Source organism: Copidosoma floridanum, unplaced genomic scaffold, assembly GCF_036245765.1.
Source record: "Copidosoma floridanum isolate Cflo_tuat_1 unplaced genomic scaffold, Cflo_Japanese_pri ptg000021l, whole genome shotgun sequence".
Classification (NCBI taxonomy): Eukaryota; Metazoa; Arthropoda; class Insecta; order Hymenoptera; family Encyrtidae; genus Copidosoma; species Copidosoma floridanum.
In genome coordinates, this window is record NW_028321898.1 from 25,323,504 (window position 1) to 25,350,780 (window position 27,277).

A 27,277-nucleotide genomic window follows, 5' to 3' on the forward strand; every position below is an offset into this window, starting at 1 on the left:
TTGCCATTTCGGGACATTTCTTCACTCCACTTCTCTTTGCAATGTGTCGTCGATTACCGAAAATGGCTCCTCCAACATGTGACCAAAGTAGGTATTATATATACATGGAGTGTGCAGCATGTGACGAGTAATCCGCCATATTTGTAACGAACACCTTTTATATACGTGCCCTTCAGAGCAGACGTATCGTATTGCAAAAAGGCTACAACCCCACCTCCCTTATTTATACATGCATCGTGTATACATGAAAGATAAACTTTGGAATAGACAGGATTGGAACGTTGGCGGTCCCCTCCCGTCCATCATGGGATAGAAAGGGCGTTCACTCAGACGTACGTGCATCTTTATATACATACATGTAAATGAAGATGAAGATAGATTGCGAAAAAACAAATGTTTGGTTTTTATGAATCTCAAGAGTTATTTTTAGTTTTAAAATGAGCAATAATTAATCATAAGGTTCAATAAAATCGAAAACCTCTTTCAGCAATTTCCCCTGGAAATACATAAAGGAGGAAAAAAAAGAAGTTTCAGCGGAAACATTGTATTGTCATTATTCTCGATGAAGAGGGTATGGTACTTTAACATATTTTCCAGCAATTAGAAGTAACTTTTATAAAATTTATTTCATTCAAGAGTATTCGACTAGTGATTGAAAAAAGAAGGAAAGCAAGTCACGGCCTAATCATTTTGACACAGTTAGTGTTTACCACCCAACGGATATTAAAAATTTCAAATTAATGATGCCTTTATGGACCCCTTTGGACTTTTACCCCTGCAACATCCTCTTTCAAATTTCTCTTCAATTTTTGTAATCAAAGACCTGTCAGACCAATACTTGATTAATACAACAAAATTTTGATTAACAACTTACATACGCATACCCGATCCCACGATGCACCGCTGTTGCCCATGTTACCCCCACACCCCCGGTTCATCTCACCCCCTATTATTTTCCATCCTTCCTACTCTTGGCACATCCCTCTCAAAAGACACACACGCACAAACTCATATGTAGCCCCTCAAGCGCGTCGATGCCGAATGATAGCCCCTTTGACGCTTGCCCCGTACCATTGGCTAATTGGAAAGCGAGGGGAACGCGTCGCCTCCGATTGGCCGAGCTTCCCAACCAAGGGGGTAGGAAAAAAAAAGATTATGTGCGTATGTCACACAGGGGGGAGGCGCGTACACTCTACTGCTTCCCCGTGCGTTCAGGGGTGAGTTTTGCTCGTGTGTCAATCTATACATATATATATACACGCACTCACACGCAAACATATTCTCGATTGTAGAGTATATATAGGCACTCGAAAGACTGTTTTTTTTTTTACTTCGGAGAGTGAAAACAGCTAGATAGCGTGTGCGTGTGTGTGTGTGTCACAGCGACGTACAAAGAGGAAGAGGGATGGGGGCACAAATGAGATTTTGTATGTATTCTACATCAAAGCTTTACTTTCGGGGGGTGAGTTGCAATGGCCGATGCTTGGAAATGACGGAATGCCAAGGAGACGAGAATCGAGATTGAGAGCGGAAGGAATTATTTATAGTTGAATCTTCGATCTAGAGTCGCTCCGAGACACCTCAAGAATTTCCAAATTATGGCTTAAAAGTGCTGAACAGAGTAAGTACAACGAGCGTTAAAATTATGGAAAACTTGAAGCTGCAGCGTAAGACATCACTTGTGGATCTAAAAGAGAAAAGTCCTGGAAAAATGAAGAATATTGCAAAGTTCGAGGAGACGAGAAAAGAAGGACGGTGTGCCCCAGAGATACACGTGCAGGGATAAAGAAGCTCCATGATACTGCCAAGTGAGGTGAGTATAGCTAAAAGAGGAGGCCAAAAAACAGGGATGTAAAGTACGGGTGGAGGAGGGTAAGTGGCTACAAAGACGTGAAAAGCGCGGAGGCTCGCATCATCGGCAGGGTATCGCTTTCAGGACTAATCCGCTTACGCGCGCGCATTGGATGTGCTCTTCTTTCATTCTTTCGTAAAAAACATCGTCTTTGCCATCCTCCGATTTTTTTGCCCCTCCCTCCCTCTGTTGGGGTATATCGGACGATCTCTTGCAGCTCGTATCATGGGTGTGTGGTAAGTGCCATTGTCGTCGCCAGTTTTGTGAGAAAACAGCATTTTCGACGCTCGAGGTGCCGACTCAAGCGTACGTGGATTTAACTTGTTGCGAAGGTATGTATCTCTTCGTACTTGGCCTATTGTATTTTCTCTACTTTTTTCTTACATACATGACCAATTTCAGAAAAATTATGTGTCGTAAGGTTAAAAAAAATGAAACTAATGTCTAAATGAATACATCAACAATCACATTCGGTCACAATTTATGCGCTTCACGAGATTAGTTATGCAATAAATTAAAAATAATTTATAAAGTAACTGTATCTTTAGTCTAATAATTTTTGAGACCATTTTTCATAGATTTTAAGTATTGCTTGAAACACCAAGTACTTTCAAAATTTGCAGGCAAATTGTGAAAGTGCAATTTAAATATTTTAAACATTTCAACTAAAGTTCTTGAAAATATCAGAGCTTCAGAAAACTTTTGAATCCCGTTGAAATCGAGGAGAAGACATAAGATGGCATTTTGAAAGACTTTCGATCAGGTCAACGAGTGACATCAGAACTACTTGTTTACAATACTTCCTATGACGACGAGGGAAACTATACACTTGCCGAGTCAAATCTGGACACAAAGAATATACTACTTCTGTTTATGTCAAAGACACAGTTAGATTTATTCAATGCATTGGTTTTTTACTTTGCTGGTTAAAAATTTTACGTTTGCAGAAAAAATGAAAGTCACCTTCGATGAAATTTATTACGATGACTACTACCAATATAACAAGAACACAACATTCTAATGTATAGCCAATGGCTTCCCTTCGCCTAACATTGTACGAATTGTACGCTGGTAACAATATAACTTTAATGTGTGCTGCTACGAAGTACGAGTATGAATCTATCGAGTGGCAGACAGAAACTAATGAAATACCAGGTTGGTTTTAAACATACTTTCTTACGAGACAAAACATTCCACGACATGGTTCGTCCAAATACGAAACTAACTCGCGTCAATTTTTAGAATCATGGAGCATCACCAGTGAAGACACCATACATACTTTGCGCAAATTCCTCAGAATGAAAAACGCGCAGAAATCAGACGAAAATTACATCCCCATCTGCCAGCCAAACCCTCACAATAGAGCAGGACAAGCTTACGTTATATCCCTTTCGGGTAATTATACACGTTGTATTCCAAATCCCGTTCGTTCGAATATTATGGTTCAGTCAAAGATCTTGACTTAAGAAATAAACCATACATATGTATGAATCCTTACGAGTTGCATTCAAAATTTTCTGTAAAAATTATAAAAATGACAGGCATATTGTGAATGTTAGATCAATGGTATCATCAAACTGATTCAATTATACTTGTGTAATTTATAAGTGTCTATTAATTCATAGATCCGGAAAAGCTTAGATTTACAAAAGTAAATTTAAATGACACTGAAGTAATCCTGTCCCGGGAAGATGCTCAAAAAGAGATTCAATTATACTGTTACGCTGAAGGAAAACCAGAACCCGCTATTACGTGGTTTAAGGACGATGTACCTTTGCAATCGTCAAATCAGTTTAATTTAGAAGACAATAACCAAAAGTTGGTTATAAAATATCTGTTAGAAAGTAACAGTGGAAAGTACTCGTGTCTGGCCAAAAATCGCTTCGAATCCATAGAAAAATCACAAAAATTCCTTGGTCAAGGTATTCAATAATATTTTTGCTACTAAGTAGGCCTCAGTACTTATCATTAAAGATTTTCTACATACTAAATATTAATTTTTTTAATGCAGAGAAAGTAAAATACTGAGAGAACAAAAACTTTTCAGGGGATTCGGAAGAGCAATGGTGCAAGCTGAGATGTGGAAACACAGGAAAAGCGAACGTTAATGACTCCAAAGGATTATAAACTTATCCAGCAGAAAGAAAACGTTAAATGCTTTCGGCTGTAAGACAAGAAGGCAGATAAAAGGATGGGGAATAAAATAATAAATACAGTTAAAGGTGAAGGAATAAAGAGTAGTATGAAAATGTACAAAATGAAACTATAAATATCACTTAAAGTAAAGATGATAGATTTACGAAAACATTATGAAAAGTAAAATTTGAATGTAATAACTTTTTTTTTTTTAATAAACGCTATAAACTAATTTTTCATGTAATAAGGTGTCTTATAACTTATTATGTCAAACGTTTGCACCGTTCAGTAAATTTACACAATTAAGGTTCAATTTTTTTAAGATTACAATACCCAGTAGAGTATAAAAATTTAAGTTGATTGGTTGATTCAAAGTTTTATTAGTTAAAAAATTGGATAGCTTAAAGTATATTTAAAAATCAATTAATTTTGATGTTTGGCTGATTTTAATTCATAGATAATAAGTATATTTTTAAAAAGACAAACTTTAGATGAGTGATTTTTAAGGCTGTAGTAAAAACGAGATATCCCTTGTGTATTGGTTGGATGTGGGATATTCACCAGGAGCGAGCCCTACTTTTCCTACAGAGGGTTCAGGGACGTCCAAAGATAAAAAAAAGTCTTCAAGTAGAAAAAGTTAATTTTCCAAAACTTTTAATATAATAAAGTCTATATTTAGTGCATAATAAGTCGTTTAACTTGATCGTTTATATTCAAATCTATTAGAATTTAGTTGATAACAATTAGAATAACTTTTTTTTACAAGTACATTATTTTGATAATGAAGTTTGCTTATCCTGCTGATAATCGTTTAATAAAATAGTTAAGCGTTGGAGAGTAAGAATGATTAAATTAATTTCAAAAAGTCGAATTAATTCAGATAAATATGTAATCATAGAGTTGTATACTAAAATTTTCTAGTAATTACAAAATTATCCTAACATAATGACTTTTACCTGTAAGTAATTCGTTTATTATTAAAAAAATAAAGAAAACTTTTAAACTTCAATTTTTACAAAAACCAATTCATAGCATGAAAGTGCAGCTTTTAATATATAGTAAAAAAAAAAACAATAAAAACTTGTTCAGCAGTTTTAGTTAAAGTGAACATAAAAGCCGTTGAAATCTGACAATTTTTTATACACTATTTTTAATTTATTTTTTTAAATAACAAAATATAAGCAAGTATAATTTAAAGTAGCTTACGTTTGCAAACAAAGTAAGTATCGGTATAAAATAAAGTAAGTAAATTTTTTTATAAATATTATTAAAAACGGCTCAATCGCGTATATGCAGAGTTACTTGCAGGAATTGTGTGGGATATGAATAAAAAGAAACTTGTTCATGTAATTTGCATTAAACGATAATTTTTATTATTAACCATTATTTTTCGTTTGTTTTTTTTACGACTTGTATTTTTATATATATATAAAGTATAACTTTTTACAATACACAAACTGATAACGAGGTAAGTTATCGTTATTAATTTTAATCTCGTCTCGCGCAGACATACACCAATTTGACAAGATAGTAATTACCATCGTAGTATACGAGAATGCGAAAAAAAATGTTTTAATCATTAGTATATGTACCTCGGATTCCCACGAATGACATAGGCAATTTTGTTATCATGGAATTCGTGACCGAGCTCGTTAAAAGATATACGCACTGTATAGGCCATTTTTTTTATATTTTTTTTTTTTTTAGAAAATTCAGTAGGTGCTTTACAAACGAAGGGGTCGGTAATGATGTTTGTCAGTGGATGTGATTAGTTTTATTTTACAACTGCTTTTCCGCAAGCTATTTCGAAGTATACAACTAAAGGACTCTCCCCATAAACCTTCTACGATCAAACGCACTAGTTCAGTCTAAAATCTATGACGCTATTATACCTAAAACTAAGCATATTCCGTAAAATTAGTTAGTTCACCTTGTCTCCGCAGTGAAATTGTGAAGACAACTTCCCATTTATTTGTCTCCTTTGCTTTCGAAGAACTACTAAACCCGCATTAATTCTTTTATATAAAAAGCTAAAATGGGTCATTGGTCTCACAAGCACGCAGTTATGAACAAGTTAAGTACAGTTGCTGAATTTTCTTTCATCTCGTATACAATTATGCGACTTTATGCATTCTCGTAAGTATCATCGTTAACGTTTCTCTCTTTCTCTCTCTCTTTTGCACAGCAGTTGATTCTATCATACAAAAATATACACTGGACGGAACAACCTTATGTCTCGCACTTCTGGGAAACAGGGTACACTTTGATTCGTTTGATTTCCTTTCATACAACCATTATTTTTGCCAGTAACTAGTATAAAATGATGCGCTTCAATTATTATTGCTGGTTATACGAATACTAATTTTTTTTTATTTTCTTTTAGTTAAGAAATAGTAATTTTAATTAATTTAGATACAAAATTTTTAAAAGACACATTGATAATATATTTACGAAGCAGTAAATAGCTTTCTTGCAAGATTGTATTAATTAAGTCAAAGTGAGGTTTTGTTCTCTGGGTAAATGCATTTTTTTATCATCTTATTTGCAGAAAATACAAGTTTTGTTGATTAATTCGACTTTATACGTTTTTATTATAAGCTGATACATTTTCAATGAGAAAAATGATTATTTTCTTTTTAATATTAACGAAGTTCGATTTCGTAGCTTTTCAATTTGATGATTGACAAAGTGATTTGAAGATTACTGACTACCACATTGATCATATAATTCAATCGCTCAGACGAAGCTCATCGATTTTACTACATAATACTAAATAATTATTAATTGCAGTCATGTATTTCATAAAACTGTTTTTTGTCTTCAATTTATCTTTTTTCACATGGCTAGAACTATTTTTCCATTCCGGGTTCAATTTTTAGTCGATCGTAAAATTAAGACAATTATTAAAATTAGAATTATTTAAAAAACTGCACTTTATATTACAAAACTTTACAAAATCTAAGAGCCGACTAATTAGCTTATAATAAAAAAGGACAAAAATAACTAAGCCTTGCAATAAAGGTAAGTCAGTCGATGATGATATTTGATAAAATTATCATTGGGCCCTGTTTCGCTTTTTATTTATTGTTACTTATCATTTAAAATCTTTTAATTCTACTCGGTACGCTACCACATACTCTCTTTAATTTATGAGTACTCAAATAAAACTCATATTACCAATAACATCTAGCCTAAATGTTTTTATTGGTTCTTTTTTGAAAAAAAAAGACTGGAATCACGTCATCAGTACGTTACAATTTATTATCATTTATAAAAGTAAAATATCGAAACGTATCATATCAATTTATGCACATGTTGAAATCAATTTAATATTATTCCATCCATGAAGCCTCATGAAAAGTACACTAATACACAAACAGACTATTATGCACGAGGGAGAATGAATTTTGTTTTAATAATAATAATGCAATCATTTTGATTCGATACATTTTAGACACGGAAATATTATACACGCCCTCATAAATTAGGTTTTCCAGAAATTCAGACTTTTTTCTTAATTACCGTAAATAATTTTATAAAATTAACCTAATTTTAACGATCAATTGAAGTCATACGTATTATTTACACCTAAAAATTAAACATATAGTGTTTTAAGCTACAAAAGAAGGTTGCATAGATGGAATGTGGTAATTTATTTTTGAATATGCACTTGGAAAATGTATCACAGAAGGATCATTTGAACGACAAACGCGTTAAAAATACTTCTAAAATAATAACAAAAATTTAATGTTGACATTAAAATTTCGACTGACGATTAATATTGAATAATTAAAGTACATTTATTATTAAAATACCGTAGGACATCAAAATTATTAACATGGATATGACAGGACACATTTTGATAGCATTCCACAAAATAAAACAAGACTATACATGATCTGCGACACATTTTCTCAGAACTGCGCAATCGATAATAATTAAAACAATGGCAAACACGGGTGTGCGCTCATAATAACGTTAAACTTAATAAAATTAACATCGAGTACCTCTTTCATTTCAGTTGATCGAAAAATTGCAAGCTTTGTCGATTCGACTCGCCGAAAAAAATCAAACTATTTCCAGATAGTCATCTTTTTCATTTCGTACTTACATTATCACTCATGAAGCACTGTCGAATCGGAATGCAGGACTTAAAAGACAAAACAAAGGGGAATGAACAAAAATTCAAATGGTAGCTCTAATCAAATCAACATTGCAACACTTCGCTCACACTCTCTTATTTGTACACACTTTTCTTTTTGTTCTTCTTTTCTTTTCAAAGAAAAAAAATACGAAAATTTTTCATAGAAAAATTTTCCACTGATCACACACATCAGAGCTGAGTAGCGCAGTCTCTCATCGACCAACACCGCATCTCGACTATTCAACGAACAGTCAATAAATAACAATAACACTTAAATACAGTCATTGATCATCGCTACGTTTAGTTTGTTCCGAGGTTTTTTTCGTTTTAAGGCAGCTTTTTTTTACAATTAATTCTTCTTGCGCGCTTTCACGATTCACTACTGGCTTCCCTTGCATTTTTCACTCTTTTCTATACTCTACGCTTCTTCGGAGCCTAGGAGTCTGATTGAGAGTTCAGTGAAAAAATATACTTATTATGAATATATTTTGATAAAAAACTTTTTTTTCGGTAAGTACTGCTTTATCTTAATTTTTCTTCCACATCCTGCCGGACGATCAGCTTTCCACGTTTCACTTGAATATGAAAAATCGAACGAATCACAGCGAAGACGATTTGTATTTTTCTTTCTTTCTTTTTTTCATACACGATTAATTTACACAAATTCATAAAACTAAAATGAAAAAGCAACTCCTTTCGGTCGGAAATTAAAAAAGAAAAAATGTTGTTTAGAAGGGAATCGATCGGAAAAAGCCTGAAAAAAGAGACGAGGAATAATAATTCCCGTTCTTCCGATCAGGTAGCGCGAGATTCGAAAATCATGTGTCATCAGGACTCAAAAGGCAAAGAGGAAGCAAGAAAAATGACGTTCTCAGGAGAGGCAAACCAATAATGGAAGGGGTCTCATCAGCTCCTCTGCAGAAGCACAACGAACGACTTGGGCTTATTGTCCGCACGAATACGACGTCTCGGCTGTGGCTGGGGTGCGTCAAGCTTGCCCGCACCGGTGATAGTCGGCCGGCGTCACTCGAGTGTCCTAATAAGCGTGCCGAGTTCGCGGAACATCGAGCCTAGCTTTCCCGACACCGATTGCTTCTTTAACAGGATGCTGCGGACCATCACCAGCTTCTCGTAGCAGGATATGCACTTGTGATATCTGCAATTTGATCGAGCGTATGACTCACGAGCACAGAGGAGCAAAGTGCCTTTTTTTTTTTTTTTTTTTTTTTTTTTTTTTTTTTTTTTTTTTAGTGGGATTATGTGAGAGTTGTTATTGTTGTTGTTGTTATTGGAGTTTTGGTGCGGGCGGCTTAAATGGCAGTGCAAAAATTAAAAAGTGCATTATTCATCCATTGGGTATAGGTGCTGTTGTCACTTACAATCATAACATATCAAAATAATCGTCACCCTTGACAATGACACATCAGATGATTGTGAATAAGGATGCAAGTACACACAAACATGGATCACAAGAAAAATTTTATTTCATTAAATCTCGTGGTTAAATGATCAATTTTTGTTGTACTGAAAAAAGATTTTGTGAATTTTGTTTCTTTCTTACTGAAAAACTGTACACTGGTGGGGAAAAAAAAAAAAAATATGAATAAAATGTTTCAAGTATGCTATGAAATTTTACAATATTCTATCTACGCAAAATGTGTGCATAATATTTTTGTACGATTATTTATCTTTTTTTATTAGTAAATTCTAAAGGTATTACGCTCAAAATGTATATTTCTTAATGAAGAGTTATGGACATTTTTATGTCGATTTTTCAGAGTATTATTTAATTAATTATTGTACATAAACTTTTTGTTTAATAGTAGGGTTTAAAGTATTGGGTGATCTGCGTATCTAGCAGAGTATAAAATATTTTATTTATATTAAAATGAATTCTGAAACGAGAGTTCACCTCAAGATTTAGCAAAATAAAAAACTATTGTTCCATGATCTACTTATATGTACCAGAAACGGGAATAACGTACGCTCTAAAGTAAAAAGTAAAGAAATATTATCTGAAATAGGTGAATTAGCATATTAGTTACATGCAACAGTTTGTCTTCCTCAAATAACGCATAAACCAGATTTTGTGCTTCCACCGAATATAAACTTGAAAAAAAAAAAAAAAAAATTAAATAAAAAACAGTGTATTCTGTTAAAAAGACAAAAGGCATGATTTTGCCTCTTCGAAAGTTATGCATGAGCGCTGCTTTGGTAAATCAGCAATCGATGATCTTCATTCTTCATGCAATGGTATAGAAACCTGCAGTTTAGTCGAGTGCAAATGATTGCAACTATAATAAATTGCTAACTTTGTTGGGTGCGATAAATTATATTCCTTAAATAATGTATTTGTAAACTTTTAGCAGATAAAAAAAATTATTGAACAAAAACCATTGACGCACCACGTAAAACAGTACGTATTACCCTACACGTCGAAAGACAGAACGTTCAAGTAACGAATAATGATCACATCGCGCTTTCACATGTAACGGGCAGCAGCGATGAGAAATAGAGCGTACAAGGGACACGTAAATACATACACACATACGTACATGGAATATGAAAATGAAAATAAGCAGATGCAAGTATAGGCACAATATCAAAGTATGAATAAAGCCGTACCTTTCTTCCCGACTGACGTCGACTCCGATGGTGTGAAGTGGTGCCTCCACGTTGGACTTGATAACGGGAGCGAAGTTTCGCAGTATTATCCTCAGCGCTGAGCCCCCGACCGTGACGTACCTGGGAAAATAAAAATAAAAGACAAAAATAATGAGTACAGGCAGTTCCATGGACTGGTAATTTTATCGATTTCATGATTTATTTATTTCTTTTTTTTTTACATAAAATCTTACAGTAAAAGTTAAGTATAAGGTTCGCAACATCATAAAATAAAACGCTGATGGTGAAATTTCCGCGACAGATGACAAAAAATAAAAATATATATGTCCGCAGGACACGCGTCGATTTTGACCCCCTCCTACCTAGTTAGGAGAGCACAAACACCCGCAAAAGAGAGGCGACAACGTGTCTGTACTCGCCGATAAATAAAAAAAGAGACACGTTTAGACCCGTGAAATTGTGTCTCGTAAACCCTTTATCTTTGGGTGGGGGGACCCATGGCGTGACGAATCGGTGCGCGTTGCCAAAAATCCACTCGTTTTCGTTCCTGTGGATCCTTCTTGCGCCGCACACCCAACAACCCCCATCTCGTCAACCCCTTTCATTCCATACTCTCTCTTTTTATTGCCGGTTATTTGTCACCATTGCGACACGTGCACCGTCTTTTTCTCTCTCTCTTTTTTTTCTTTTTTTTTTTTTTTTTTTATTGTGGTTTTTAATTTTTATTTATGACCCGTGATGAAGCATTGAGTGATCGATACGCCGTGATATCCTAACGATGCCTTTTTTTGTTATTTTTACAAATTGTGCTGATAAAACGGCAGAAATGCACTGCGAGAAAAAAATTAAAATTAATTAGTGTGTTTACATAGTAATTTGGTGCTGCTTTGTTATCAATTTTTTTTCTTTGTAAAATGATTTTTACTTTGATAAACACATTAAAAATTAAGTTTCTAAGAGTAAAAAAACCCTAGAGGGCGGAAGAATAAGATCAGGTTACTATCCCAGCACAGTAATTTTTATGATTTTATCATCTCCGTGTGGATGAAACGTAATGTAACTGGATGACCAACAAAATATAAATTTATCAAGAATATATGTAAAAAAAAAAAAAAAATTATTTTGCAAGGAGGAACAGAATTTCTTATTTTGAATGTCAGGGGATTCCCAAGTAACTTTTTTTTTCTTTTATTTTATTAGAACCGCTCGCGTATACCAAAGCGAAAAAACGGCCGTAAAACACAGCGAGGCGTTAAACTGAAAGTCATTTCCCAACGAAGTGTTTAAAGGTACATCATAAAATAATGGTGCATATTCTATTGGAGTCATAGTTAAGTTGGGAGAGAAAACTCGGCCTCCGCAACAACTTTTAGCTGGTATTGCGAGTCGTAAAAATCCAAATATATACATATATACGTAACAAAGTCCAAGCACTGTGGACAACCGCAAGTCGAAAGTATACGTCTTAACGATTGACCAGAGCCGCTAATTCGATAAGAGTCCCTATATATACTTAGCTAACGCTGGCAGTCAGAGGAGAAAAACGGCGCGTGTGCACTTGCACGCGTTTCCTACGTTTTTTTTTTTTCTCACGCACTCGCGTCACCGTGACGAACGAGCCGTGCAAAGGGGACTTATTGTATATACGTGCACAAGCGCACTTATGCAAACTCTCTCTCTTTTTAAACGACGTGTGCAGCTCAAATCCATCCCCTCCGTGGCTCTTTTTCGTTTCTCTCTAGTAATCCAAAAGGGGCGGCGTAAGTTCAAATGTGTATGTTGCGATGCGCGTGCATGTATATGCAAATAAACGTGTGTCATAAAAATAACATTATCAGGTTCCAATGTGCACATACGAGTGTATACCATTGTATAAATAGGCGTACACGCGATGACGTTTGCGTAACGATGCGTACGTATACCTACATCCAGTGGGATTATCTGTCTTATAGTGTACATTTATACGTATGGACGGACAATTGATGTGCTTATTTATTAAAATATCGAGTATACATAGATGGATCCGTAATAGAAACAACTCACTCGTATTTACATTGATTACTTTTTTTTTTTTTTTTTTTTTTTTTTCCAATTGTGTGGTGACAGCACTATATGCTGGTTTATCCACGAGTATTATTAACAATTAAACTGAAATTAAATGTATATACTTACATCTTAACTCAAGTAAAATGGTAGTATTTGCAGGTAGAAAACATTCGTTATCAAAAATTCGCGAAAAAGAAAAAAAAATATCAATGAATCAAGTGAGTTGGGCCGAGAAAATTGCCACTCGTATCCTTTCCGTTTCGCAGCCACGGGTAATAGCAGTGCTCGTTGTTTTTTTAATTAATACACCACCACACCAACGAAGAAGACACGAAGCGGAGCTCGAACGAGCCGATAACGACGACAACGATGATGATGATGAGATCTCTTTCCTTCGTTTCTTTTTTTTTTTTTTTTTTTTTTTTGATCGCACAACTACTACTGTTAGTGTACCATGTCTAACTGTGAAAACAATGATATACTCGGTTCCCCGAATCTCCACGTTGTAAGTATATACGCCTTTCGCACGCGCGAATTTAATTAAAATGCTCCATTGTTCGGCACAGCGTATACATGAAACAAAAGCCGGCAACAACCTCCCAAATCTCGTTAATTATTAAGTGGAAAGTCTGCGGAGCAGCGCATCGTTTCATCAACCTGATCGGCAGTAGCGACAACAACGGGACGGGCGAATCTGCCGATTTGAATGTAACGTGTGCTGACCGGCTTTGGAAGCGGTTTTTCAAACCAATAGTAGTCGCGGGATCGGTATGGGATTTCCAGACCAACACCTGATAACTGTACAACTTGTGTAAATATTTTCTTCCCTCCGAGTTGCCTAAGATAGATCGATGATAACAGCGCTGTCTGAAGCTCCTTGAAAAGTAAAAAAAAAAAAAAAAAAAAAAAAATTGATGGCTTGACAATAATTGTTTGTTATCTATATACGCGTAGATGATAAAGATCGGGTGACTGCATTTTTTTATTTAGGGCATGAAAAAAATACAGTGTCTTAAAGTTGCTATCCTTGCCTCTATAGTTGCACGGTAAATATGGCCAAGGTAATTTTTATCGTTTCCGTATAAGTGTAAAATTTTTGTTTCCAGCCTTTGTTTTAAGCATTTTTTTTTTTTTTGTCATATTCATATGACTACTTGAAAAATCATCGAAAACAAAATTTCTTTCGCTTTTCGCATCGACTGACACTCTTAGGATAAAAGGTTTTTTGGTAGATAAAAAATAAAAAATAACCTGTATCGGTAAAAGTATACATTTCAGCAGATTACGCGACCATTAAAAATAAAAATTAATTCACAGAGGAAAAAAAAAGGTTTAGCCGGTAGATAAAATATTGTTTCACAACTGCAGATAGTAATTATTTACTATATTTTTTTTTTCCTAAACCAAAATTGTCTACCTTATAAAAAAAAACAATTACTCGCGAAAGTCGTAATTGTGCACTTGACGATATATTTAGCAAAACGTTGAGATAATATTATATCTATCGGTGTATACATCATACAATGTAAGCCAATGTACGTCAAACAGAAACGAATTTAACAAAACAAACAAACAAACCGCCCAACCGACGATAGATGAGGTGATGTTTGTTCCATCGTGCCTTCATATAAATACATATATATACGTGAGCAGCTATTGTCTCTGCGTGCACACGCGATGTATGCGCGCGCGTAAAAAACAAAAAAAAAAAAAAAAAGCTAACACAATGCAGACGCGCAACTCGAGGGACGAAAGAAAACCCAACAGAGGCAGCGGACTCAAAGCTGATGTGCACGTAATCATCGAGATACCATTTTTTCGTTTGTCGTTTCGAAGACGTGCAATTTGTTAAAACGCCCTTGTCGGCTTGCTCGAGTGCAGGGTAATTTTATAATATAGACGTAGACTCGCGATTACATGTTACACACACGCCGCCTTATGGTAAAAGAGTGACGTGCGTATGTGTATCTATACGTAACATATTTGTACAAGAGACTACTGTCTTATTATGGTAAACGACAATGAACTCAGCTATTATTACTGTTATTACAATGTTAGCATCGCCGTGGACGCAGTTACCATCTAAGTAAAGATCCGGCCGCACCTTTTCATTTTACATATGGTATACAATTATAAGTATGAAGACTCGTTTCTTCAAATATTTTCAGTTTTGATTTTTAGTGCATTGGTTGTACTGGAAAAATAATTTTTTTTTTTTATTATTGCACGTTTATGTGTGTCGAAAGAAAAAATAATTTCAAAATATACATGTTTGATTACTATTGAATCAACTTTTTATTTTTTATTTTTAAATAATGCACTGTGAATTAAGTTGTTATTCGAAGTGTGTAAAAATATATTTGAATTTTAAGCAATTTGGACATGTGTTTATATTTTCCATTGTTTTTATACAATTTTTTTTGCTAAAAATGTTTAATGCATTATTTATGCTGGAAAAAAATTTTTTTTATCACTTTTTATAACATAGTGCTTGGCAAAATAATTTCCAGCAAAAACAATACATTACAATAATTTGAAAGAAAAAACAGTTTGAATAAATGTATGTAAGTAACTGATTTAAAATATTGTAGAATAAAAATTAATACAGAGAAAAAGTATTGTATTGCTAGAAAAAAAGGCTTTTCTCTACATTGTATTATGGATGATGAATAAAAAATTAGTTCAGCATAAAAAGAATGCACTTTATTCGGGAATAGAACTGTTGTTATAAATTGCTTAAAAATCCGTAAAATAACTGTGTTCGAGTCTAATGCCGGTAGATTTTTTTTTTTCCGTTTTTGAGTACGGTAATGCAGAAAAAAAATCCAAAAGAAGAATCCAACGCACGCACGTATTATATCGACGCGTGGGAGAAAGAAACAAACGGAAATTAAGAACAGAGAGGAGGAAGACGAGCGATGAAGAAATTTCTCTCCCGAAACAATGAGTGACGCGGGGGACCGTTACCTTTTCCCATACCAAGAAAGAGAGACATCCGATGTTATACGGCTTCTGGGTGAAGTTAGCTCTTCTTTTGCTGGATCTTTTGGCTATACACACATGACAATATAATATATTCAAACGCAGGTGTGAGATCAATGCATGTGGACGCTTTGGGAGCGTAAGAGCAGCGAGAGACGGCTTGGCTTGCGTTGGGACTGCATTTTAGCCTCTAGAGAGTGCTAATTGAGGTGTACATGAACGAGTTTACTTAGGTGCGAGCGAGAGATGAACCGGAGGGATATTTTAACGTTAAAACGAGATTTCGCAAGCGTGTTTGTACACGCGCGTGTGCCAATTATGTCATTGGTGCAGCTGAGGAAAGACACGGAGAGTTGCTTTATGGTAGACATGGGAGTTGCACAGCCGCTCGTCCGTGTGTGTGCACCGGTGTGAGCTGAGGACGTTATTGTGTCTTCAAGCAGAGTACCTGGTGTGAGTACAGTTTTCCAAAGGCTCGCGTTTCGGATGACCGTCTTCGGGGATTACACGGAAGAATTTGCCAACGAAAGTGAAATACAAATTCAAATGAACCGGATAATCCAAATAAATTCCAATATATCCCTGGAGACGTTTGGACGCTCCAGGCGTGCCTTGAAAAAAATTGTCGCTTTTTCTTTTTGTTTTGAAATGCTGGAAACCCACAGTTTCTTTTTTTTCTCTTTCAATAAATAAATCACTGCCAGACGGACCAAATGATCCCTCGTGTATAAAATGGCACCGCAAGCGACGGCGAAAACAAACGTTAGAAACTGATGGCGTGTGCAACGCTTTGTATTTATAAGTACAACCCAACCATGCAAGTACGCAAATACATCATCATTGTCGACGCACACGACCGTATTGTGCATGGACACCTCGTCGAAAGAGAGACAGGCGTACTAGAAAAAAAAAAGAGAGAAGAGAGACAAAAAAAAAAGAGTGTACACGGAAGGCTCAATCTAATCGAGTGTCAGGCCTTTTTTCGTCGTCACGTTGCTGGTGCACGTCGAATTTCAATCACACCGCACAGCCACGGTCCGTGTGTTGGGTGTACATACAGCCATCCTCCGTAATATAATACGACACTCGACGACGATAATAGTGCATTTGCATCTGCCGCTGTCTCTCCCGTACGACCCATTGTCTCGGCTAATTTGCGCTCAACCCCCCGACTCAATCTCTTGTACCTCGCACGCTTTAACAGGGCATGTGGACGAGTAATTAGCTGTTCCCACCGTTTGCTCTAAAGAGGCTCTCGTTTGCGTATACTCATAGGATTAAGGGATGGACCAAAGGTGCCCTTTTTTTATGGACGTACGTGTGTTTACCGAAAGTGCTCGGTTTTACACGAGAGCATCCGATCGGGAGGGGGGGAGGATGATTGAAAGTTCCTTTCCTTCGCCCCCGCTATTTCCGGCTGACCGTAGAACGCAACGAAACAAAAAACAAAACCAACGCTGCGATCCTCTTTTGCAAGCAAAGCGACCACCGCGAGGGGCCTCTTACGCAACCCACCTATTCCTCTCATCTCTTTCGGAGAGAAAGAGGGAGATCAAACAAACGACTACGCGAAAAAAAAGCGCGTCATTCAGATTCCTCGGGTGCGTAAGCGCGGCTAATTGCCCTCTCGCGAGCCGTTCCAAATTGCTTTTACTGCCCACCCGGCCGGCGTTAAACAACAGACTCCGAGGATTTTACCGTAAAAGGCCGCTAAAGAAGCCCGACATTGTTCGAACGCGCATCGTATAACGTGTACGTGCATCGGCGCGAGGAGCGAAGACGTGGGTCGAGGGGGGAAAAACTCTCTCGGCTGCACTTGACACTTTAAATGCCTTTGGCACATACATACGGATGGTTATGACTTTGCTCTCTCAGAGACCCACACATACTTACGACAGAGAGAGAGAGAGAGTGATCGTTTGGCGTTACGTAAGAGCTGTCGTAAAAAAAAAACACAAACAAAAAAACTCGAGTCTTTTTTTTTTTTCAGTAGAGTAGGATTTTCTAACGGATATAATCGAGTTGGGTGACATTCGAGACGCGCAAATGTAATTCTCGGTCAAGGGAGAGGAAGCGAGCTGTAGGATATTACGCGCGCGGCAGCGGATGATCGTTTTATTTTTCTCTCCATAAAGCGTGTCGCAATATGTATACCTGTGGAGCTCGACGTCTTTTTTTTTTTTTTTTTTTTTTTTTTTCTCAACGGCACGCGTGGGCGCAGCGAAATTCACACACACGTATACGCGAGAGCGTGGCTCTACCTTTCGACTTTTCTCATTATCGATTCCTGCCGATCGCGCCGAGGCGTTTATAGAACGCCTAATGGGAGGGAAAAAAAAAAAAAAAAAAAAAATTACGTACGGAGCGAGCGGGCGGAATACATTTGCGAGCGCGGTCGACCGTAACTTTTGAGATGTGTATTATGATGTGTTTCGTACGAACGCGCGCGCGCGCACACACACGGGCGCTCGTATTTTCTTTTTTTCGAGGTGAATTTGAGTGTCCCACACACTTGATTTTTTTTTTTTTTTTTTTTTTTTAAGGTCACTCTCGAGGAATTTCCTTTTCCGATAAGTCACGTGCTCGCGCGAAGGATAGGCATTTTTCTTGCGATAACATTCGGTCGAAGCGAGAAATTAAGAAATAAGTAGGTTGCATTGTTCTTGAGCGTTTTGATTTCGTTACTCGAATGAATTTTAATTCTTTCGAAGCGAAAGGAGGACTCAACGGCGCGTGCATTAATCGATTCTTTGTGTTGCTTGATTGTTGATTCGCGCAACAAGCTGCACCCAAAATCGGAAGAAAGAAGAATTCATCGACGTTACCCTTAGGTTTGCACTTCTTCCGGCACACAATGATGGAACAATAAAAGAGTTTACTTACATTTCGTACTTGCTTTGTAGCAGGTCGCAGATAGGAGCGAGCAAGATGTTGCAGAAGTCTAGATTCCACATCGCACTGTGGATAAAAATTTGAAAAAAATTTCACTTGTGAAGCAAAAAAAAGGCTTTGTCTTCAAGAATCAGTTCAATAATGACTTACGGCTTCAGCACAAGAACTCCCAAGAGATCGACAATCACGGAAAGGTCGTTCATCGCGACTGCCGAGTCCACAGCCGACTGAAGATGCGAAATTGATGTTTAGCGTTATGTATGGTAACTTGGAAAAAACTTGCTGAAAGATTAGGTGTGAAAGTTTACCTTCATGTCTTTGCTCTGCGACAGCGAAAAGATGATCTGGAGCGATCGATGACGACTAGTGAGCACGGCCATCATCGAATCGTGGCCACGCATCATTGTGTTCAATACTTCAGCCTCCGACATCTCGGCAAACACTCCCATCTGTGCGTACTCCAGCGATGTCTGGCCAGAATAATTTTTCTGCGCACACACGACAACACAATTAATATGCAACAGCTCGTCGCCGATCAATACCATAGATTAATTATGCCTTTGAAAACAGTCCCATCTCCACTCCTATCCGTTAAACACGGGGGCAATTTCGATCGTTTATTCAGATTACCTACCGGTAGGAACGAGTCTACGTCGAGGCCGTAGGGCTTGTCGGCTGTCATCGATATGAGCTCGATTTCTTTCTCTTGCGTCTCTTGCACGGAAGGTTTGAGCTGAGCCACCCGAATTTCAGTTTTTGGATTAGGTGCGACTTGAGCCTTGTTGGGTGGCCTTCGCGCCAACGCGGGCCCATTATTGCTATTGTGATGATTACGGGCCGACAGTGGGGTCGACGCCACGAAATTACGTCCGATCGAGCGCGCCGTGTTCGGCCTGTTTAACTGCGGATCCGAGGGACTGTGCTTCAAATTGTGAATTCTGAAAGTAAAAAAATATTGACTTTTGATTACGAAACCCCGGTTTCACTAGCCTTCGCATTTATTATTTCTTCATTAGTTGGATGATAATATACGAGGCAATGACGCTTTTATCGTCAAAGTGCTTTTCAATGGAAACGAAATAAAAACATCGATGTCTCAAGAAGCTGCACCGACGAATCTATGAATCATTGGCAATACGACGAACGTATCAAGTTCTTATCAGTCCTGAGTCAAACGATACTTCAAAGAATCGATACCATTGTCATGGCCAATAATTAAGATTGTTCTTTGAACTAAGCGTTTTTGTCTGTACGATCTTTCCTATCATCAAACACATCGATACAAAGGCGAAACAAAACAAAAACTCACTTGACGGGATAATCGCTCTCGTAGCCCTGCTCGCCGTTGTCCTTGCTAGTCTGCCGCTTGAGCAAGTGCTTCGGGTAATCCGGACTGTTGGCCCTGTTTTTCAGCTTACCGTCGTCCATAACCGGCGAGACGGCGGCCATGGGAGCGTTCCTCGGTGTCAACGTGGTGTTGGATCGCTGAGGTCCCAGGGGCTTTGGTGGCGGCATCAACGAGCCGCTTACGCTGCCACGCTTTGTTCCGGCCGTCGATAGATTCGTCGTCGAGGCCGAGAGGTTTTGTCGTAGCGGCGGCACCGGAGCCAGGTTTTTCGAATTTTTAGTCGCTTGTAAATTCGCTCTGCAACACGAGACGCTATCATGATTAACGTCACGTAACACCGGATAAACGAAAGCGTTTGGTGGTTACGGTTTTTCACCTTATCTGGCTCGTCGACGATATCGGCGTAATAGGATTCCTCTGTATCAATGGCGTCGACTTGATCGGGTGAACACGAACTGGCGCTGGCTTGGTCAGGGATACCGAGGGTGACGTCGACGACATGTTATCGTTGTCCTCGGTGTCGACGCTCAGCAAACTCGACATCGAATTCGACAAGCTACGAATCATTTGTGTCTGCAGCGGTTCTAAAACAATTACTTTTTTTCATGAATCTCGTGTATTCTACTCGCCAACGGATGGTTTAGTTTTCATTTTTTTCGTTTATTTGAATTTTGTTAGATGAATGAGCTGAGGTATGAGACTTGAAACATCTAATCTATGGACATATGAAATAAACACAGGCTAAACAAAATGCTTCTAAGTGAGTTTATGATTAGCACACGTTAACAGCAACATTATCTCTTTCCACTTGAATCGTTCTAATATTAAAAAGCAGCTATAGAGAGCACGCAGCAGATAGAAAAATGATCTAATATTTAAAAAAGAGACAACAGAGTAAGACAGAGAAAAGGAAAGGTAACACCCATAGATAATTATTACCTGGCTCTTCGGAAGGCTCTGGGAAAGCCTCAGGCAGCGGTGGCGGAGTGCGAGTTACTGAAACAGATTGTGCATGGCGCATGCTTACTCAGAAAATCTCTAGCGTCGAGCCTTGGCTTTTGCAAATTCACTTATTAATTGTATAACAAAACCATAGAGAACGATAAATATAAGAATTTGAAAAAAAAAAAAAAAAAAAAAAAAAAAACAACTATAACTTCTCGCTAATTTAAACTAACATCGCAGCAGAATTGCAAGGCAACAGAGAAAAAACACGTGAATGTTGTGTGGATGATTTGAATTTAGCTCCGATAACGACTTGAATATACTTACGCGATCGCGTTGGCTGAAAGACATCCCTGTACTCGGTAACATTTGGTATCTCGAAAGTCACGTCGTCTTCCGGGTCGGTACCCGATTTGTCTTCCTCGATCGTTTTGACATCCATTCTGGAAGTTTAAGAATGAATCAAGTCATTATCATAAAAAAGTTATAAATTATAAGGCATAACAACATGTGCTACTAACGTGTGCTTTTTCAAACTTGCAGGTCGCTCTTTGGAGAAACTCTTTCTGAGTGAATTACCGTAGGAAAACGGAGAATTCGACGTTTCGTTTCCCAAGGGTGATATTTTCTTTAAATCACACACGAACACAACAATATTGGAAGCATGAAAACCAGCACCAATCTGTGAGCAAACAAAGCATCATACCTCGATAAGAGTCTCGACCTTGACAAAAAACTAAACAAAAAAAAGGAAGAGGACAGTAAATTTTCAATTCACCAATTGGTTTTGAGCAACTGCTATATCCTGAATTTTCCCCCAGCCAACCGGTACAGCGTCAAAAGTTTGCGCTGGTTCCCAGCCATAAACTTTCAACACGTCTTGGCATCCGGCGAAAAGACACTCACCATCCTGACTAAAGAATATACACCTGCAAAAATACCGAGTGGTGCGTTAAAAAAAAAAAATAAAATAAGAGAGAGAATTTCTTCACACCTACTAATAAAAATGTGTATACAATGACTTTATAATCCAATAAATCAACGGCATGCCAAAGTAAAACATGTTCACGTTGTTACCTGACAGGGGACGCGTTAGCCTGTTCAGTGGAAGAAACTAGTTGGAAGGACTCTAGATCCCAGAAGTGCACGATACGGTCCGCGCTACCACTAGCAAGTAGGAATTCGTGTGGGTGGAATTCCACGCACGTCGCCGATCCCTTGTGCTCTGAAAATTCCCGCAACTGCCTACCGGCTCTCAGGTCCCATAGCTAAAAATAAATCAGTTTTTATCAAAACCAGTCCGTCACGCGCGTACGAATGAACGCACAATCGGATTATCTTGCACAACACCCAGCATTGAAAAGCTCACCTTAACCATGCCTTCTTCCCCAGCACTGGCTATCCACTGGCCGTCAGGACTGAACTTTAAACTATTCACTGTCCTGTCGTGGCCCTTGTATGTGAAAATACAGCCCTTTTTACGGATATCCCACAGCTTGATGGCAGTGTCTAAGCTCCCCGACGCAAGGTATTCGCCGTACGGGTGGAAATCCATGCAACGAATGCCCAGCTTGTGGCCCGTTAACGTGCGCGCTAATTTCGCGTGCTCCAAGTCCCATATCTTCAACGCTCCCGTTTGCGAGCCCGCGCACACCAAATCTTCCGTCTGGCCGAATCTGACGCACTCTATTGGTGTTGTGTGTCCACTGAGGCTCTGAAATTGTTTGTTCGTACAATTTTTGCGAACTTTAATTGTGCGTTAAAATAATAGGTAGGAATAAAACAACAAAAAGTACACACCATAATACAATTTTGCTTTCCGACTGCCCATAGATTGACTTTTTTGTCATCTCCTCCGGTTACCAGGACTCTTCCCGACTTGTGACCCAGTGACAAACAGTTGACGTTCGAAGCATGGGCTGGGAAATCCTCTGAAAAAGAAGAAAACAACGAAATGAAAGTATAATATGATGAAAATGGTCGAGCACTAGTTTGTATCGATGTATGTATGTATATGTGTAGAGCAGCGGAAATTCAAACTGCACGACTCTATTTACATTAAACGCGCGTATGGTAACTTGAAAGACCTGTTATGATGTAATCATAGATTCGTCAAGCATCTCGCGAGTTTTGTTCTTGCTGGATGTTTGACACTTGACTGCGATATACAGCCATTCACAGTTGAGTGATTAAATATTGATTAACGATATCTTTTTCAAAGGGTGTAAATAAAACAATGTTTGCACTCGTTTTTTTGACCATTACTTTAGCATAGACTTTCTGTTTTGGAGTAAAAGGTGAATGATTTCTACAAAGGTATCTACAAACTACTTTCTAGAATGCATAAATACAAGCAAGTACCCTCATAATTTGCAGTGTAATACTGCAAAATAGATTTAGATAGGAGACTGTTAAGTGAGCTCTATTTTTACACGTGACACAAAATTCTTATATCACATTTCATGTATTATTATAATCATAATTATTATTGCACAGAGTCATGAAAGTAAAATAAGAGATGAATAATATTTCTGTGACAGGTTGCACCATATCTATTGGGCTGCAATTTCAAATGTTTTGATGTTCAAAATACTCGCTCATATTTATTGGATTATCAAGACTAGCTGAAGATTTAATAATTATATAAGGCAATATCGGAGAGTTATGAAAAAGATGCTAGAGTGTGATTATGCAACAGTGACTGTCAGGTAGAAACAGAGGCTAAATATAACGAAATTTGCCCAAGTGATTAAACAATATAGTACCTACTCATGACATAGATCGATCGTAGTCTGAATAATTAAATTTACACAGCAGCCATAAATTTTCCTTCTTTTTCACAAGTAAATGATTCACCGTTTACAAACTCTCTAATTGAGTATCTAAGAATAGTATTTTCAATCTGGACTTGGCATGGGAATTTACATTTAATAAAAACAAAACAAACAAAAGATTTCATGTCCAACATTTAAATTTTGAATAAGACAAGTTTGCGGCAATACACTTGTTGAGTATGCATTGATAGAGAGAAAGAGAAAGGCAAAAAGTACGCAGACGGTTTTGAATGAAATAAATTTTTTTTGCAACAATAAATTGAATAGTTTTCATAATATTAAAAAGGCAAATAAGGAATAATGATTATATAATTTTCTGTATGCATACAGCTTGGGTGAGGCAGTTGGTAAAGCGGTAAATATTGCCAGTATTAAAACAAAAATCATTTGATAAACAAAGATCGAGACTTATGTAGGCTTTTTGATTTATTGTTAAGGTAATGCTACTTTTTTTGGTGAATCAGTTTGATGAACGGACGATACTTATAAGCCTTGAAGGCATCATTGATATCATAAGTCATCAAAAGTTCAAAGTGATTAGGATCTTGACAACTGATAAGATTAAAGAAAAGTTGGAGAAAAGAAAAAAAAAAAAAAAAAAAAACACAAGCCCCAGCAAACATTGTTAAGTTTTTTTATCACAGCACAGCTTAATATTGACGATCTTTTAAGCCAAACAATAAAGTCCAGCCTCCAGCGTTTTTATACCCCCTCCAAGTTCAATGCCTACAGCTTGTCTTGAAACAAAAAATCAAGTAGTTATTAAATTTTAACGAGCTCGGCTGAATTTCGACGTAATGTCGATTTTTTTCACGGTACATCAAGCACACGGCTAAATTAAGGATATCTCGCCCGAGACAGAGAAAATCCGGTCTCTCTCATTAGCAATGCAATAGATTTCAAAACGCCGCAGCGAAATAAAGTTGCAAGTAATTATATATACTTCGCAGGAGGAAAAAAGAAGAAAAACAGTATGAGTAAATGAAGAAAAAAAAAATGTATATGTATATATGTATGATTCGCACGGAAATCTATGAAGATCTCGAGTATAAATGTAATGGTGCGTTTTACTAGCAGTCCCTTGGTCATAAATAAGTCGCTAATACGATCGTAAACAAACGTCTTTAACTTTATGTATATAAATATATGAAAGCACAAAAGAGAGAAACAGATAATTGTTGCTTGCAGTTGGTTGGAAAATACTTAAGTTTTTTTGCTTCAAAAAGATCAAACTCCCTCGAAACACTTAACAGTTTTAAATAAGTATCGTTTGAAAGTTGATCAACACTGAGAAAAAGTAACATTTCCATTATAACAATGATGAAAAGGTATAGAAATTTAAAGACTTTGAAGACCCTGACTCGAGTGGGATGAAAGGAGAGCCTCATTTGAAATTCATAGGTGTATCATGGCAGCAATCATAAATGGGAACGAAAAAAGCTTGATTTCGCATCACGCACCAATTCCCTGCAAAATAAATAAGTTTAGCATAAATCGATGTGCAGAAACAGAGAGGAAAGCTTGCTTTGTTAAAAATTTGAATGCTTGGAAGCCCACAAAAACCACAAATTAGCGCTTGGAAGGAAAAAAAAAAAAAAAAAAAAAAAAAAAAAAAAAAAAAAACACCATGCTCCCACGAACTATCCAATATTTGAAAAACCGAGCACGCACGAAGAGTGACTCCGAAAATCAAGAGAAGAGAAAGAGAGGGCGAGAGATGTGTTCTCAAAGAAGAAGGCCAGCGAGTGAAGCATAACGGATAAGCCAAGAAACCTTTGCTCGGCTGTCTCACGAGCTAAAATAAAAAGAAGGCTACCCGATACTTGTGTTTAACCCCCTTTGACTGTGAAAAAAAAGAGTCACACTCTCCCCATTAAGAAAACCCGTTAAGTAACAAGTGCATCTGTACACTTGATTCAAATACAGGTATGCGTAGAAGAAAATAACAAAAATACAATAGCCCATCTTAATTAGAGCCAGAGATCAAAGACACGCAAAGTTAGAGTTGGTTAGCACAAAATAAATACATGGCTAGACATAGGTATATACTTACGGAGTCTCCAGGATCTCCTCGTAGACGAAGCCATCTTCGACGACGAGGATGACGACGAGGAGGGCCCAGGAGGACCTCGCATCAGAGTGGCTGCTGCTGCACGCGTGTATGATGATTATGGTGATAATAACAATGTAACAAAAACATAAATATAAACTAACACGCGCGCACACACATGTAGGTACGTTTTGACGCGCACAACCACCGCAACTGACACGACAAATTGAACTGAAAAGCAGCAGCAGAGTAGCAGAGAGCCAGAGGTATATAAGAGACACCGCAGAAAGAGAAAGAGATGGATACACAAACACACACACGCGCAAAGAAGATATCTGAAGAGCAGATCAGCTTCAGCTCTCCGAGGAGAGAGAGAGTGTGGGTATAACTGTATAGAGGATTTAGCTGGAGAGAGAGGACTTATTTGGCAGTGGTACTGTGGCAGCAACAACAATCGACAACTGTTGTTCACATCGTCGTCGTCGTCGCTGTCGCACGTCGCACTAGTAAGCTGCACAACAACAATTACTCGTGCTGCACTGCTCCGTGTGATGCTGGTCATGCAGAGCTTACCTCCTGCTGTACTTTTAATGTCTTGCAGTCTATAATTATCAACAATCGCCGTTGCTCCAACGGCAGCTGCAGCATCATCTTCTAGTCTATGGCATCGAGATGATATGGTTCTTTGGATAAAATCATCACAATTATAATCACCCTTAAATCGTCTAGATCACCTATTTACTGTTCTTGCAAGTTAAAACGTGTTTGTGCATTGTAGCTTCGCATCAGAAGCATGTGGACTAATCGGCGATGACAACGTGCAGCAGGAAAATGTTTTCACTGTCAGTCTATTCAAAGTACTTAACTCATGGCATTCGTGCACATAAAAAAATACACTCTACACATGCACTATTTTATCCACACCAAGTTTATCTTTTCCGAAAGACTTGGGCCTGATATGCTCTGTCTTGTAAGTAAACTGCTGATGTGCAGTTGATGACCTGATGCTGTCTGCTGAGACCTGACCCGCGGGCCTGAGAATTAGGTAAAAAAAAGTGAGAGGAAGAACTACAAAAAAACCTCGACTTCTCTTCTTATTCTTTAACAAACGCTGACAGACTCCCACTCTGTCTGCTGGCACTCTCCTCGTCGACAACGGCAACACGTATGTAGCGCAATGAAAGATTATAAGATTATTATTAAAATGTTGTGTATAAGATGATGGTTCACGATTCAGGGATGCGGTGCGGGGGCCTCTCTCTACTCACTCAGGCTGTATTCCGCAAATGCTGCCAGCAGTTAAGTTAGGTACGTAGATTTACTCATCCCTGGTCCCTGGTCGAGTCGAGTGGTCGTGGTAAGTGGTAACACTGGTAACGCGGGTAACGCCGCATGGACGGGCAGCGCTAGCGTCAACCTGTAT

General features: G+C 37.6%; 1 protein-coding gene across 3 annotated transcripts; it reads right to left on the reverse strand.

The window, feature by feature from the left end:
* Positions 1 to 7,172: 7,172 nt before the first annotated feature.
* kat80 (katanin p80) lies at positions 7,173 to 27,179 on the reverse strand. 3 transcript variants are annotated; one of them, XM_089594093.1, is made up of 16 exons: positions 25,858 to 27,179; positions 22,771 to 22,901; positions 22,340 to 22,684; positions 22,048 to 22,238; positions 21,749 to 21,899; positions 21,492 to 21,652; positions 21,298 to 21,413; positions 20,965 to 21,021; positions 20,402 to 20,609; positions 19,987 to 20,322; positions 19,312 to 19,615; positions 18,986 to 19,165; positions 18,828 to 18,904; positions 18,669 to 18,743; positions 10,758 to 10,877; positions 7,173 to 9,288 (listed from the first exon to the last, which is right to left on the reverse strand). In XM_089594093.1, exons 1-16 carry the CDS (start codon positions 25,937 to 25,939, stop codon positions 9,156 to 9,158), a joined length of 2,667 nt encoding a protein of 888 aa, XP_089450219.1. In that variant the 5' UTR covers positions 25,940 to 27,179; the 3' UTR covers positions 7,173 to 9,155. The 3 variants fall into 3 exon arrangements, with proteins under 3 accessions (XP_089450219.1, XP_089450218.1, XP_089450220.1); XM_089594092.1 differs by having other exon boundaries at positions 19,987 to 20,337; XM_089594094.1 differs by lacking the exon at positions 20,965 to 21,021 and having other exon boundaries at positions 19,987 to 20,337.
* Positions 27,180 to 27,277: the final 98 nt, after the last annotated feature.